At 44.0% G+C, this 14,257-nt stretch overlaps 1 protein-coding gene across 1 annotated transcript in view; it reads right to left on the bottom strand.

The window, feature by feature from the left end:
- ADGRA3 (adhesion G protein-coupled receptor A3) overlaps positions 1 to 14,257 on the bottom strand; it is a 136,962-nt gene that overhangs the window by 29,500 nt on the left and 93,205 nt on the right. The window contains exons 11-12 of the mRNA XM_062213349.1: positions 8,210 to 8,371; positions 4,279 to 4,482 (exon numbers count right to left, since the gene is read on the bottom strand). Of these exons, the coding sequence (XP_062069333.1) occupies positions 4,279 to 4,482; positions 8,210 to 8,371 (366 nt within the window). The remainder of the gene's footprint in view (positions 1 to 4,278; positions 4,483 to 8,209; positions 8,372 to 14,257) is intronic.

The following is a 14,257-nucleotide window of genomic DNA, read 5'->3' as shown; positions in this document are numbered from 1 at the left end:
TTGAAGCCCTTCAACGGCAACTGAGTTAAGCACTGTCTCGTGATCCTCACATTACAGGCCAGGAACTGAAATTCAGAGGCTGAAGGCCCTTGCCCACCTTTCCACACCCGTCCCATGAAACGGTGCTTGACATGAACACAAGCTGTCTGGCAGCACGGAGACCACACCGTGAAGTCACCATATCATAGGCTTCCCACTGCAAGTGGTGAGAGGTACATCCGAACGCCTTTTAATTATTCCCGAGAATGGACAAAAGTACTCAGGGATTCCGGGCGAGGACTCACTCTGCCGCAGGGAGGAAAGGAGATGCAGCCTGCATGCCGTCTTAGAGGGGAGCAGCAGGAATTCCATCTAGCAACCTCACTTAGAGGGCATGAAAAAAGGCAGAGGGGAAGGTGGGAAACACGAGGACACATGACTGGGCTGGAAAATTGAAAGGCCTTCAGTTAGGTTAAAGCCCAAGTCTGGGCCGGCGCCATGGCTCACTTGGCTAATCCTCCGCCTGTGGCGCCGGCACCCCAGGGTTCTAGTCCCAGTTGCTCCTCTTCCAGTCCAGCTCTCTGCTGTGGCCCGGGTAGGGGGGGGAGTGCAGTGGAGGATGGCCCAAGTGCTTGGGTCCCTGCACCCACCTGGGAGACCAGGAGGAAGTACCCGGCACCTGGCTTCGGATGGGCGCAGCGCTGGCCGTAGCGGCCACTAGGGGAGTGAGCCAATGGAAGGAAGACCTTTCTCTCTCTCTCTCACTGTCTATAAACTGTCTCTCTCTAACTCTGCCTGGCAAAAAAAAAAAAAAAAAAAAGCCCAAGTCTGGGATAGGGACAAAAAAAGGGAATCTTTGAATTCCAAGTAAGTAAATTTTAAGGAACGAATTTTTGTTTTGGCTAATTATGGCTGAATTCAAAACATCAGCTAATTCTTAAACGCCCTTGGCAGTTTCGCGAAAGTAGATCAGTATTTGTTAAACAAACATACCTGAGTTATGGTGCCAATAACTGAAAAGAATCATTTTGTTGAGAAAAAATAAGAAAAAAAAATTGATCGGTTACCATTAATCAGAGTCAAACAGCAGGCTACTCCATCTCCTACTGAATTCATTAGTGACTCAAGCATTGGGTCAGCTCTCAAGTACTCCGTGCCCAGTGTGGGAGGTGAGAAGCCCATCATGGCTCCCATGTGTGACATGCAATGACAGAAACAAACAGAGCGGGGGCGGGCACTGTGGTACAGCAGGTAAGGTTGAAGCTTGTAACACTGGCATCTCACCTGAGCACTGGTTACTGTCCTGGCTGCTCCACTTCTAATCAGTCCCCTGTTAGCGTACCTGGGAAGGCAGTAGTGGAAAATGGTCCAAGGACATGGGCCCCTGCTACCCATGTGGGAGACCCAGAAAGAGTTCCTGGCTCCTGGCTTCCACCTGGCCCAGCCCCTGCCAATGCAGCCATTTGGGGAGTGAATCAGCATATGGAAGTTTTGTCTCTATGCCCCCACTGTCTCTTTCAAATAAATAAATAAATCTTGAAAGAGTTCAGCAGGGGGCCAGTGCTGTGGCGCAGTGGGTTAACGCCCTGGCCTGAAGTGCTGGCATCCTATATGGGTGCCGGTTCTAGTCCCGGGTGCTCCTCTTCTGATCCAGTTCTCTGGAATGGCCTGGGATAGCCGAAGATGGCCCAAGTCCTTGGGCTCCTGCACCCAAGTGGGGGACCCGGAAGAAGCTCCTGGCTCCTGGCTTCAGATCGGCACAACTCCAGCAGTTGCGGCCATCTGGGGAGTGAACCGGTGGATGGAAGACCTCTCTCTCTGTCTCTACCTCTCTGTAACTCTGACTTTCAAATACATAAAATAAATCTTTAAAAAAAAAAGTTGAGCGAACATTACAGGAAAGTGAGGGAGAGACATTAAAGGCAGTGAGGACGGGAGAGAGGATGGATTGGATGCTACTAGGAAAGGCTTCTTGGAGGTGAGATTCTGCTGGGTGAAAATGAACAGTCAGGGAAGGCAGGCAGTGAGCAGGGGATTCGAACACAAGAAGCAGTAGGAGCCAGACTCAAGAGTGGCCAGGTGGTTGAGAAAGGCACCAAGGCGACTTTGCTGCCATGGTACGGGGGCAGAGGAGGGAGTTCCATATGTGGGGCAAGAGAGCAGGTACCAAACAACAAAGCCACCAAACAGGTGTCTCCAGAGACAGAAGCAGTTATCAGGCCGCTGATAAGGTAGGTAGGTAGGTATGCACTTGGGTCATTATGAAGGTAATACTCCCAGTGTGAAAAGCTTGAAAAAGCACAGCCCTAACAATCAGAAACGTCTCCACAAAGGGCCCCCAGATGCTCTCTTCCTCTCTCCCTCCCTCCCTCTCTACAGGCACTGACTCCTCAGTTGCTAAGCTGTGCAAAGCTGTGGGTGATGTTTCTGACAGAAGGCCCAGCAGGGCTGAGGAAGCACTGAGGGGTCTGGGGGAACAGCCCCGCCTTGCAATGTGGTAGGGAGGTATTCGGCAGCTCACCGACGGGCATGGCAGCCCCTCTGCAAGCTGGCTCATGTCCACAGCCCCGGGTAGATCAACTGACATGAGGAGGATGGATTCCTCTGCAATACCCTAGAGACGCAGGCTAGACAAGAACTCGCCGAGGCTGGGGCAACAAGGGCGGGAGCCCACACCAGGCTGTGGTGACGGCACGGAGAGGAGAATCCAGATTCAAGAAGTATGTAGGAAGAAAATCAAGTGGGACGCAGAAGGCTAAATAAGGACAGGCTTTTCAGGAGTTTAACGTCCTCTGCTGTGCCGTGTTCGCATTTAAGAATAATGTCATCAACTGCTGGATGTTCAGGTTGTTTAGTCAGTATGCTTAAGGATTAAAAAATACTAAGGAGGTACAGTAAGTAAAACATGCTCTAGCACAAAGGTGAAGATGCTAAAAGTACACTCTGTGGTGCTGATGCTAAAATTCAGAACTAATTTTGTGCCAGGAAGGATGTGTTCATTTTTTCATTCAGTTTACTCATATCCATCAGTGCAACGTGAGTGACAGTGCGACGTCTCCTTGCTCTCTGGCCACAGGCTATTTTAAAAGGATAGAGTAGCATGAAATTGACAACTCTAGAAGTGTTCCTCTCCAGCTTTCTACCTTAGCAGGCACAAGGGTAGGCTGTGAAACTGAGGAAATACCTTCATTGTCTGCACCTCCTCTGATCACCTACCACAGAAGAGCTCATCAGTTTTCAGCACTCCTCAAACACATGCCTTTCTCTCACAGCCTGGTGTGTGCTGCGGCTTCTATGACTTTTATGGTCTGTTTTTAACAACAAAAGACACAACAAGGAACCTGAGCAGGGCTACAGCAGTGGCTCGGCTGGGTGCATGTAGCACACTCATATGACAAACCTTGCCAATTTTCCTCGGAGTCTGTGGTAGCAAACAGCTATCTCATCATCAGGCACTCTGACCCAGTTGAGACTGTCTTTGACAGCTGGGATATTTCTAAATTTGGCAAACTGGCTCATCTTACTGAGGTCACCAGGGTAAAATATGACAAAATACATTAATTCATCATTCACTCATCCAATATTTATTAAGCACTTGCAATGTACCAGAACACCTAACACCTGTCTGATCAATGGTTACATGGCCATTAAAAATGACTAGGACACTGTCTGCACTGTCATTCAGGAAAGAACCAGAAACACAGAAAGTGCCATTGAGTTAAAAAACCACAGAGAACACAGTGGCCCATGCCCACATGAAGCAAGCTGAGAAAACGTGGCTCCTCAGAGCTCCAATTTTAAAAATCAATGAAAATGCTTTCATTTTTCTTGCTCTCATGAAACACAAATTTCTGAATTTGTATCGCGTATTTGCATTTCTTGGAATACAGCTGACTTAAGCCAATACCAGGCCTCCAGGCAAACTCCTCCATTAGGCGCAGCGGGCCATCCGTTCAGAGGCCCATGGAAACATTCTCACATCTTACAATCAGGAGCAAAAGAAACCTTCAGGTCAAGGAAAATGTCTGAATATGTTCCATTTATACCACTGCAGTCAGAAAATGTAAATATTGGCATTTTTTGGGTGGAGAAAGAAGATGCCCAGGCAAGAAACCCACAGGGCCCAGGGGCTCTTCCTGGCCTGAATTTCCTTTAAAACAACAGCAGATTCATAACAATATTCCCCACACCCTCCTACCTCAAAAAGCACCTTCAATAAAGTTAATTTGCAAAGCAAATCGTTTTGAGCATTCTAATCTAACTATAAGTCGTCTTAAATGATGAGAGAATGCAACATACCTTCAGGGCCAGACTTGAAAACGTATTGGAAACATTGCACTTAAAGCTCAGCTGCTTGTCCAGGTTTCCGTCGGGATCCCGCCTGCCATAATCCGACAGTGCGGTGCGGTCAGAGGAGGCCACTTTCTGGAACACGGTGCAGGTCACCCCCGTGAACCCTGCGGCCTTGATGACATACGCCTCCAGAGCAATGTTGGGCGAGTACTTCAAAAGGCAAGCAGACAGCGGTTACAACAGATGTAGAATATGAGGAGAAAAGACCTTCCAAACACACACCATTATATGTGTGAGCCAAACCAGAAAGCCCAGATTCTCATACACAAAAACACAGTGCAGAGAGCTGGTAGTGTAAGAAAAGGGAAAAGAACGAGTCAGTCACAAAGTAAGCTAGATCAGGTACCAACTAGAAGTCAACTCAATGTAGCTCAGAGGGCAGTGGCTGGCCCAGCAGTTGAGATGCCCGCACCCTCTGCTGGAGTATCTGGGCTCACATACCCAGCTTTGGGTTCTGACTCCAGTTTTCTTCTAATTCAGACCCTGGCAAGCAGTGGTGATGATTCAAGTTGCTGACTTCCTGCTACATATATAGGACACTTGGATTGGGTTCCTGGCTCCTGGCTTCTGCCCTGGCCCAGCCCTTACTGGATGCAGACACTTTAGGAGTGAACCAGTGGATAAGAGCTCCCTCCCTCTAAGTCTGTCTGTTTTGTCATTCTCATAAATAATTTTAATAATAAAATTTGAAAAGCCCTTTACAGGAAATTACATGACAAAAATAGAAGATTTTCTTATTCTAAGATAATCAGAGAGAACAATGGATCCTCGCCAAACCCTGGCCACCACCGTGACAATCATCCTACAGGGGAATGAACAGGAACTACTAGGGTTTGGGAAACACACTAAAAAAAAGTACCTGGTTCAACCCAACAGGCCATATTCACTTTTCCTTTCTCTATAAGTTAACTCCCTGCACTAAGGCCATTAATAAAAACTTGACCCAGACTCAGTCCAAAACTGTGATGGTGTGGAAGGTTCAAAGGGTAGGAAAAAAAACAGATTTTAAAGAGCCAACTGGATCTGAAAAATCACCTGAAAAAGATGAGACCTGCTGAACTGAGATCTGTGAGAGCATTCGCCAGGATGCCTACGGGGATGGCCAGCACCATCCCGGGTGGGAGCCCCATGTCCAAGAGGGCACGAGAAATCACACACTGGTGAGTCTCAGTTTCATATCCAGCAAGGTGCCAGGGTTTACTGCAAATCCTAAGGTCTCTCTTCCCTTGTTAAGGGAGGATTAAGCTTGCGCAACCACACAGGGAAGTCAACTTGCTCAGTACCCTACAGTAACAGTTCAGCATGGGATTTTTGGTGTAGGATGATTAAAAATCTCTTAGGGAGATAAAATACAATTTTTTTTTAAATATGAAGCGTAAAACAGAATTTGGCAAGTATCATATATGAGGGGACTGTAAAAGGCTCACGGGAAATGGAATTAAAGATTACATTTATTTTGATGGAAATTATTTTGAAATCCATGCATAGTTTTCTCATAAGATGCATTTGCTGTGAACTGTGTGAAGGCCCTCCCACACATGCTCACAGATTTCAAAAATCTCTGCACCCAAATAAAATATCTTTTAGTCCCATTTTTCCAGAAACTGTTTTGAAGAACCCTAGTATGTGTTAGGAAATAGTTAGCAGTTCCTAAACTTTCTAAGACTAAGAAATCCTTGCACCAGCTTTTGCCTCAGAGATTATATACACTTGTGAAAAGTCTTAGCATTTAAAATTTTTTTTGAAGATTTTATTTATTCATTTGAAAGGTAGAGTTACAGAGAGAGGGAGAGACAGAGAGAAGGGTATTCCACCTGCTGGTTCACTACCCAAATGACTATAGTGGCTGGAGCTGAGCCTATTCGAAACCTGGAATCAAGAGCTTTTTCTGGGTCTCCCATGTGGGTGCAGGGGTCCAAGGACTTGGGCCATCTTCTACTGCTCTCAGAGGCCATAGCAGAGAGCTAGATCAGAAGAAGAACAGCCAAGACACAAATCGGTGCCCATATGGGATGCCAGCACCACAGTGGCAGCTTAACCCGCTACGCCACAGCACCAGCCCAGCATTTAAATTTTGTAAATTAATAAGGTGAATCCTGTTTTTCAGAATCTTAAAATTTTTTAAAAACTTTTATTTATTTGAAAGTCAGAGAGGAGACAGAGGCAGAGTTCTTCCACTTGCTGGTTCACTCCCCAAGATGCCAACAACAGCCAGGGCTGAGCCAGGGCTGAGCCAGGTAACTGGAACTCTGTCTGAACCTCTCACAAGGGTGGAAGGGATCCAAGCACTTGAGCCATCACCAGCTTCCCTCCAGAGTACTACTCAGCAGGAACCTAGACTCAGAAGCAGAGTCAAGACTGGAACCCAGGCACTCTGACAGGGGATGCAGGCATTCCAAAAGGCATCCGACCTGCTTAGCCCACCCAGTGCCTAACCAACAGAGCTTCTGAAAAGTAGAACTACTCGTGCCCAACACGTGTGACCCCAGTTATAAGAAAGCAAGCTAATATGGTGAGGCACACTTCACTGAAGAAGTATCACCTTTGGTGTAAGCAGAAGTAAAACTTTTTTGTGAAGTGGAGTGCAAATACTCACCATGACCTTTCTTATACCATTGAGGTCTCGGAAGAATCAATAATTCAGATCTGATTACTGTTTATAGCCGCGTCCATACTCTTGAGGAACCGGGGTTTTTCTACTTACTACTTAATGAATTCTTTATTTAGTGGAAGATTAAACTTTGATTATAAAGTAGACTGAAAGCATTTCACCACAAAAATTAAAAGAAAGAAAGGGAGGTGGAGGGAGGGACGCAAGGGAGAAGTAGCATTATGTTCTTAAAAATGTATATATATGAAATACATTAAATTTGTTCCTTATATGAAAAAAAGGAAGTTGTTCCAGCTGCATAAGCAGGACTCAAGGACGGGATTAAAAAGGGTCCGAGCAGCCAGACAGCACTGAGTATGACCATAAAAATGACAATCTGGTATCAAACAGGGCCACAGAATTTGTATCTGTGAGGAAAATGACCCACACAATATTTAAAAACAGCACCAATGCTAGGCCTCCATCGTACTTATTATTCAGGAAAGCAATGCAAAAATTAGTTGAGCAAAAGAAATAATAAAACATGGTGTAACTAAAAAAAAAAAACTCAGAAGTCAATGGAAAAAAGTAATTATGAATTGTATAAATTCACAGGAGGATGTACAGAGAATTCTATTCCACCTGGACCAGTAAAAATAATTGGGAAACAAAAACAATGGACTAGGTCAGTATATGATTACTAATAGAATAACAAATTATTTATCATATTTACTGTACTTTTAAAAGAAAAATTAAGTAGTATCCAAAGAAATGAAGAACAGTTCAATTTAACACAAACTAAGTTGAATACTATTTGGATTACATTTGAGTATCTTATAATCCCGAGAGTGATTGACTAAAAGATCCCAGTAGCTCTGCAGGTGCTGGCGGGCATCCCCAGCCTCGTTGGAGATGGAAGCCTGGGCAGGCAGTCAAGCAGTCTCTCAACACATCCCTCAGGGTGCATGGCAGAGTATCAGCTTGATGTCCTGCATGTGCAAGCAGGGCAGCACTGAGCACTCTCATTTCCGTCACAGAGAGCATTTCAACGGATGAGACGGTTCATAACCATTCAAATTACAGAGTAAGAAAGTATTTTCAAGTTACCAAGAAAACATAGTACTTGAAAACAAACAACTTTTCAAATGTTTTAGTGAAAGAAATTCAGTACTCGTCAGCAGTAACAGAATACATCCACCCCACCATGGGAAGAGACTTATCTCATTTGTATGAGAGTTGCCTTAAATGAGTTTTTCCCTTGGAAGCGTATGATAATGTGACACTCACTGTTGAATAAACATGAGCCCCATTGGCCAGCCGGTATGTGGCGATGCGCTGTAGACACTGAACAATTCTACTGCAGGCTTTAGCTTCCCTCTGTGCCAGCCACAGGACACGCTCATCAGCCAACATGATGTTACTTGCAATGTCAACCATCACGTCACCTAGCTAGTGGGCACACAGGAGAAAAGAGAAAGATCTTGAAAACCAGCACAGGCTGTTTTACACAATCAAAATCCCAGAAAGACAATGAGATTGGCCTTCAGTCTAAACTGTCACATGAAACCCCAACAGGAATCTCATTAAAACATCTTCAGACATAAATGGCATCTTCAATTAAGGCCATTTGATTTCGCTCAAAACAGTGTACCTAAGCAGCCTGCACATCGCTACTGAAAAGGCTGCCCAACAATAGCTCAAATTGAAGGAAAAGAAAAGGCAATTAGACTACATAAGGAAAAAATGTCACATCAGACGACAATAAAAAGATCTCTTTGTCTGGAAAACCACTGATAAACACTTCTTTTTAAATCAAACTCTACTATTATTAAAAATACACCCTGCCTACCTCTTTAGTCTCCTGCCATGTTAAAAATTCTAGGCATGTCCAACTGCTGCTGCTTTCCCATTTGTGCTGTGCAATCCCACGGCTCTGTCACTTTATACGTGTGAACTCATTCTTCCTTCCTCCCAAATCCAAGACTGCTTTAAGGCCCAGGGCCACGAAATAAATGGATCATAGGAGGTGCTCGCTTTTCCACTGCTTGCTTTACTTGTTCATCAAGGGGTTTCTTTTCATTAGCTCCCTTTGTAACTTACGGATGGAAACACCTGTCAAGCAATGCCAGTAAAAACTCAACTATTGCTTACCGTGACTTGTGTGTCCCACCTCAGAGAAATGCACTGAACTGTCCTGGCACAAGGAGACACACTAGGGTCCCAGGGGTCTTCGTGGAGCAAAATGCTCAAAGGGGATTTCTGCCATCTTTGGCAGAAAGAGCAACAAAAATATTCCAGAGGTAGCAGGAGAGGATTTACATGCTGGTTGGTCCAGCCTCTAATCAAAGGCAGGACGCCCCGCCCCGGTGCACATGCTGATTGGTCCTGCCTCTAATCAAAGGCAGGACACCCCGGTGCCAAGGCTGACAGCACGGGCTATCTCCATAGATGTCTTTCGAGCAGCCCGGAAGATCCCAGCTGAGATCCTCAATCCTGTACACATCACAGAATGTGTAATCATAAGGGCTGAGAGGGGCCTGGAAAAAGTTCAGCCCAGTCAGTGCAGAGGTCACTTTACAAAGAAAGCAGGCACGCAGAAACCTCCCAGATCCCAACCCTGAACATAGGGTGATGCAACCACACGACTGAAGACCAGGACTCCCAATGCTGACCAATGTTACCTGAGCCAGGCATGTCATCTCCCTGTATCTGCACTGACTTGATCTGCTAAACAGGATACTAGCAGTCCTGTCTTTTCTTTTTTCCTAAACTTTGTGCAGATTAAGTTCCAGTAGCAAATATAAGGTTCCTGAATCTCAGCCTGGTACATAGTAGGTATTCAAAAAAGAAAAAGTTGCCTGCTTTTGTATTGCTTTTTAAAAAAAATCATTTCAATCCCAAAATGCATCTCTCTTTTCAGGTGATGTCTAAAAGGAGTGGTAAGAGGGGCACATTTTAAAACTGTGTTCCTATGTAGAGAACCAATTCAACAAAATTGCCTCTTACCTCCTCTGCAAGCACTCTCCCACCCTGATCCAGTGAAAAGTTCCCCTGACTCTGCACTGCCCTTGCCACAGCACATCACAATCATTTCCTCACTTTACTGTCAGTGTAAACATCTGAAGGGTGGGACACCACAGTGTCCTACCTACACCACTATCCACTAGTGTCAAACCTGGTATAGAAGCCAGTACCATCAAGGTTCATTTACTCACAGCTTGTGAATGTCCACTTCAAATGCTTATTATTATTGTTCATTTACAATGTATATGGACTAAATTTTAATTGAGGGTTAATGTGAACCAGACACTGTCCTAAGCAATGGAGATACATCAATGAAAGAAAGTTAGAAGCTCTACCTTTAAGCTTTTAGTCTAGTGAAGAAAATACCAAACAAGCAAGGAAATGTGTGGGTGCAAACTGATGAAATCTTTACTTAGTATATACTGAATCGATCTTCGGTATATAAAGATAATTGAAAATGGAAAAAAAAAAAAACTTGGTTTTAAATTGGACATTGCATAGAAAATTAATCAATTTTTAAAAAATATCATGTAGGATCTCTGTCCTTAATGTGCTATACATTGTGATTTAATGCTATAACTAGTACTCCAACAGTATTTTTCACTTTGTGTTGCTATGTGGGTGCAAACTGTTGAAATCTTTACTTAATATATACTAAACTGATCTTCTGTATATAAAGAGAATTGAAAATGAATCTTGATGTGAATGGAAGGGGAGAGGGAGCGGGAAAGGGGAGGGTTGCGGGTGGGAGGGAAGTTTTGGGGGGGAGGGAAACCATTGTAATCCATAAGCTGTAGTTTGGAAATTTATATTCATTAAATAAAAGTTCAAAAAAAAAGTTGCTTAAATTGTATTAATGGCTATCAAGGAAATCAGCAGGGTAATAACAAAGAATAATGAAATTTAATCCAAAGACCCTATCTGCATGGACTCACAAATAGAAGATTAATTAATACAATAGGTTTAATACAAATTAATTACCATACAAATACAAATTAATACAATGGGTTTCAACAAAAATTAAAGAGTTTATAATCAAGCTCTGTAGATCCTCAGCTGGTTCATTTTGAACATCTCATGGGAGGATGAGCATCATGGGTATTTTCCTAACACACTGGTCAGCGGATGAATGCCATTCTACTAGAAACCCTAATTCCTGTAGTTACAAAGCGAGGTACTAACTCCTGATATAGCAGTTATGGAATCTGTCCAAGTTGTTTAGTCCAACAAAAGTTGGACTAAGAAGTCCCAATTCTTGAAGCCAGCACTGTGGTGCAGCTGGTTAAGCTGCCACCTGCAGTGCTGTCATCCCATATGGGTGCTGGTTCCAGTCCTGACTACTCCAACTTGATCCAGCTCCTTCCTGATGGTCTGAGAAAGAAACGGAAGATGGCTCAAGTGCCTAGGAGACCCAGAAGCAGCTTCTGGCTTCTGGCTTAGACCTGGCCCAGTGGGCTATTGTGGCCATTGGGGAGTGAACCAGTGGGTAGAAAAGCTTTCTGTCTCTCCTTCTCCCTCTGTAACTCTGCCTTTCAAATAAATAAATCTTAAAAAAAAAGTCCCAATTCTTGATGAGAATTCAGTCACCAGAATAACTCAGTTACGCTTTTATCTATTATTCTGACATTATTTCACAGTTTGGTACAAACATAAAATAGGTAAAAGAGATGATATGATCAAGTGCTCTATCACAAATAAAATTCCTATTTGCTGAAAAATTGAAAATATAAAAATACAATACTGATTCTAAGCTTCTACTGAAATATATTTACAGATCAGCACAGTTGTAACTAAGCTTTTTTAAACACATGGACTTCAGGAGGATTCGACGTAAGACCTATTAGACATGGCATCTTTCCTTAAAAAAAAAAAAAAAAAAAGAAAAAACTATGGTAATTACCTGACCAAAGACCTACGGCTCTGCTCTACTAGATAATGTCAGGAAAGGAATGTAACTGGGTGTTCATAATCGTAAAGAAAAGAAATACCTCTAAGACAACAGAGCGGACAAGAGTGATTGCCTTAGCTAAGAACAAGCCGTTTTTCTCATTATTTGACGTCAGATGGCTAAGGGCTGAGGAAAGGGATTTGTTGCCACAACATTCCCTAGAGCAGATAATCATATAATGCTATATGCTCCTGCAGCTTGGTTCCAGAGGTAGTTCTGAACCTGTCACAGCAGCCAGAAAAGACACAAAGGGGTAACAGTGCCTGAAAAATTACACTGGATTAAAAAGGGATTCCTGAAATCTGACACACAGAGACAGTTTAAAAAGTACAACTGGCATTTACAAAGCCCAGCATTTCTCCTTGGCCTCATTCCCTGAAGGCCATTTCAGCCACAAAAGGGTCAGAAGGAATGAGGCACCTGCTCTTGCACCTGTCACACTAAACCAACAAAAAACACCTGTGAATGTACTTTATCAGAGACAAAATGGGAAGAAACAAAAATGCCACGTTCTTAACAGTGAAAGTGTTCAATGTCATGTGTTGTAAAACACACAGCATCTCCTGTTCTTCACTAATGTCATTGGAATTTTGATCAAACTTAGGTCAAATAACCTATACATTTCACAAATTTCTAATGTTATCACATTAAACAGACAATGTATACACTAAACTGGATGATACCTGACTTTAATACATAAGTCTTGTGTCTAAACCTGAGAATATTTATGTGCCTTGGAGTTAAATACTCCTAGGTAGGACGTAGCATGTATCCTGTGTCAGAGGGGCCTGGGATGGAGTCCCGCCTCCACTTCTAATCCAGCTTCCTGTTACTGTGCCTGGGCAGTAGCAGAGGATAGTCCATGTGCCTGGGTTCATCACTTCTACATGGGAGACTCTGGTGGAGTTTATGGCTACTGGCTTTGGCCTGGCCCAGCTCTAGCTGTGAGGGGAGTTTGGGAACTGAACCACAGCTGGAGGATCACTATCTCTGTCTCTTTTCTCCTGATTCCCTGTCACTCAACCTTTCAAATATATAAATAAACAATTTTTTTTTTTAACAGATAGAGTTAGACAGTGAGAGAGAAAGACAGAGAGAAAGGTCTTCCTTCTGTTGGTTCACCCCCCAAATGGCCGCTACGGCCGGAGCTACGCCGATCCGAAGCCAGGATTCAGGCGCTTCCTCCTGGTCTCCAATGTGGGTGCAGGAGCCCAACCACTTGGGTCATCTTCCATTGCCCTCCCAGGCCACAGCAGAGAATTGGACTGGAAGAGGAGCAGCCGGAACTAGAACCCAGCACCCATATGGGATGCTGGCACCACAGGCGGAGGATTAACCAAGTGAGCCATGGCACCAGCCACTAAATAAAACTTTTAAAGATATTTCTAGTTAAGAGTTCAAATCAGTTAGCGTCTCCAAGAGTCAGTTTGCTCACTCGTAAAATTGGACCAGTATATCTAATAAGACGTACTCAGAATGTCTCATTCCATGATAAATTCAAAAGAAAAAAAAAAGAAAGAAAAACCCAAAAGATTCATCTTCACACACCCAGCAGGTATCAACTGAGCAATCATGCAGTTTTTGAGAAAAGCTAACCAGTCTATACTTCTCCCATACTTCACATTTTCAAGTCCTGGGTGGCAAGGGATGTCTTTATCAGCTCTATTAACTAAAAAAGCAAGAATTTCAGTCCTGTATAGGTAGGACAGCAAGCTGGGCAACTGTTCTGTGACAGCCAATAAGATGACGTGAGAAGTCCAGGAACTGGCATGTCATCATCCAAACCTGACATCATCATAATCAATACTGGTATTAAGTTAGAGCAGTCTTCATGGCTGTCTCCTACTTATAAAATCAAGTACACTGTTGAGATCATACCTATCTCAAAGTATGCCATTATCCCAATTCTATTGATGAAGAAATTGCTCAGTTTTGATAATCAAGAATTAAAAGTGCATTTATGGGAGCTGGCGCTGTAGCGTAGTGGGTGAGGCTACCACCTGCAGTGCCAGCATCCCATGTGGGTGCTGGCTTGGGTTCTGGATGCTCTACTTCCGATCCAGCTCTCTGTTGTGGCCTGGGAAAACAGTGGAGCATGGCCCAAGTCTTTGGGCCCCTGCACCTGCACGGGAGACCCAGAAGAAGCTCCTGGCTCCTGGCTTTGGACCAGCGCAACTCCAGCCATTGCAGCCATTTGGGGAGTGAACCAGCGGATGGAAGACTTTTCTCTTTCTCTCTCTGTGACTCTGCCTTTCAAATAAATAAACAAATCTTTTTTTAAAAAAAAAAAGTGCATCTATGTCACTAATGGCAGGTGTCAGTGTCCTGAGTGATGTGGGATCCCAGGGAGGCTTCCCAGCAAC

Source organism: Lepus europaeus, chromosome 16 (assembly GCF_033115175.1).
Source record: "Lepus europaeus isolate LE1 chromosome 16, mLepTim1.pri, whole genome shotgun sequence".
Taxonomy (NCBI): Eukaryota; Metazoa; Chordata; class Mammalia; order Lagomorpha; family Leporidae; genus Lepus; species Lepus europaeus.
The sequence above is the reverse complement of the archived record's forward strand: the minus strand, read 5'-3'. Positions and strand labels throughout refer to the sequence as shown.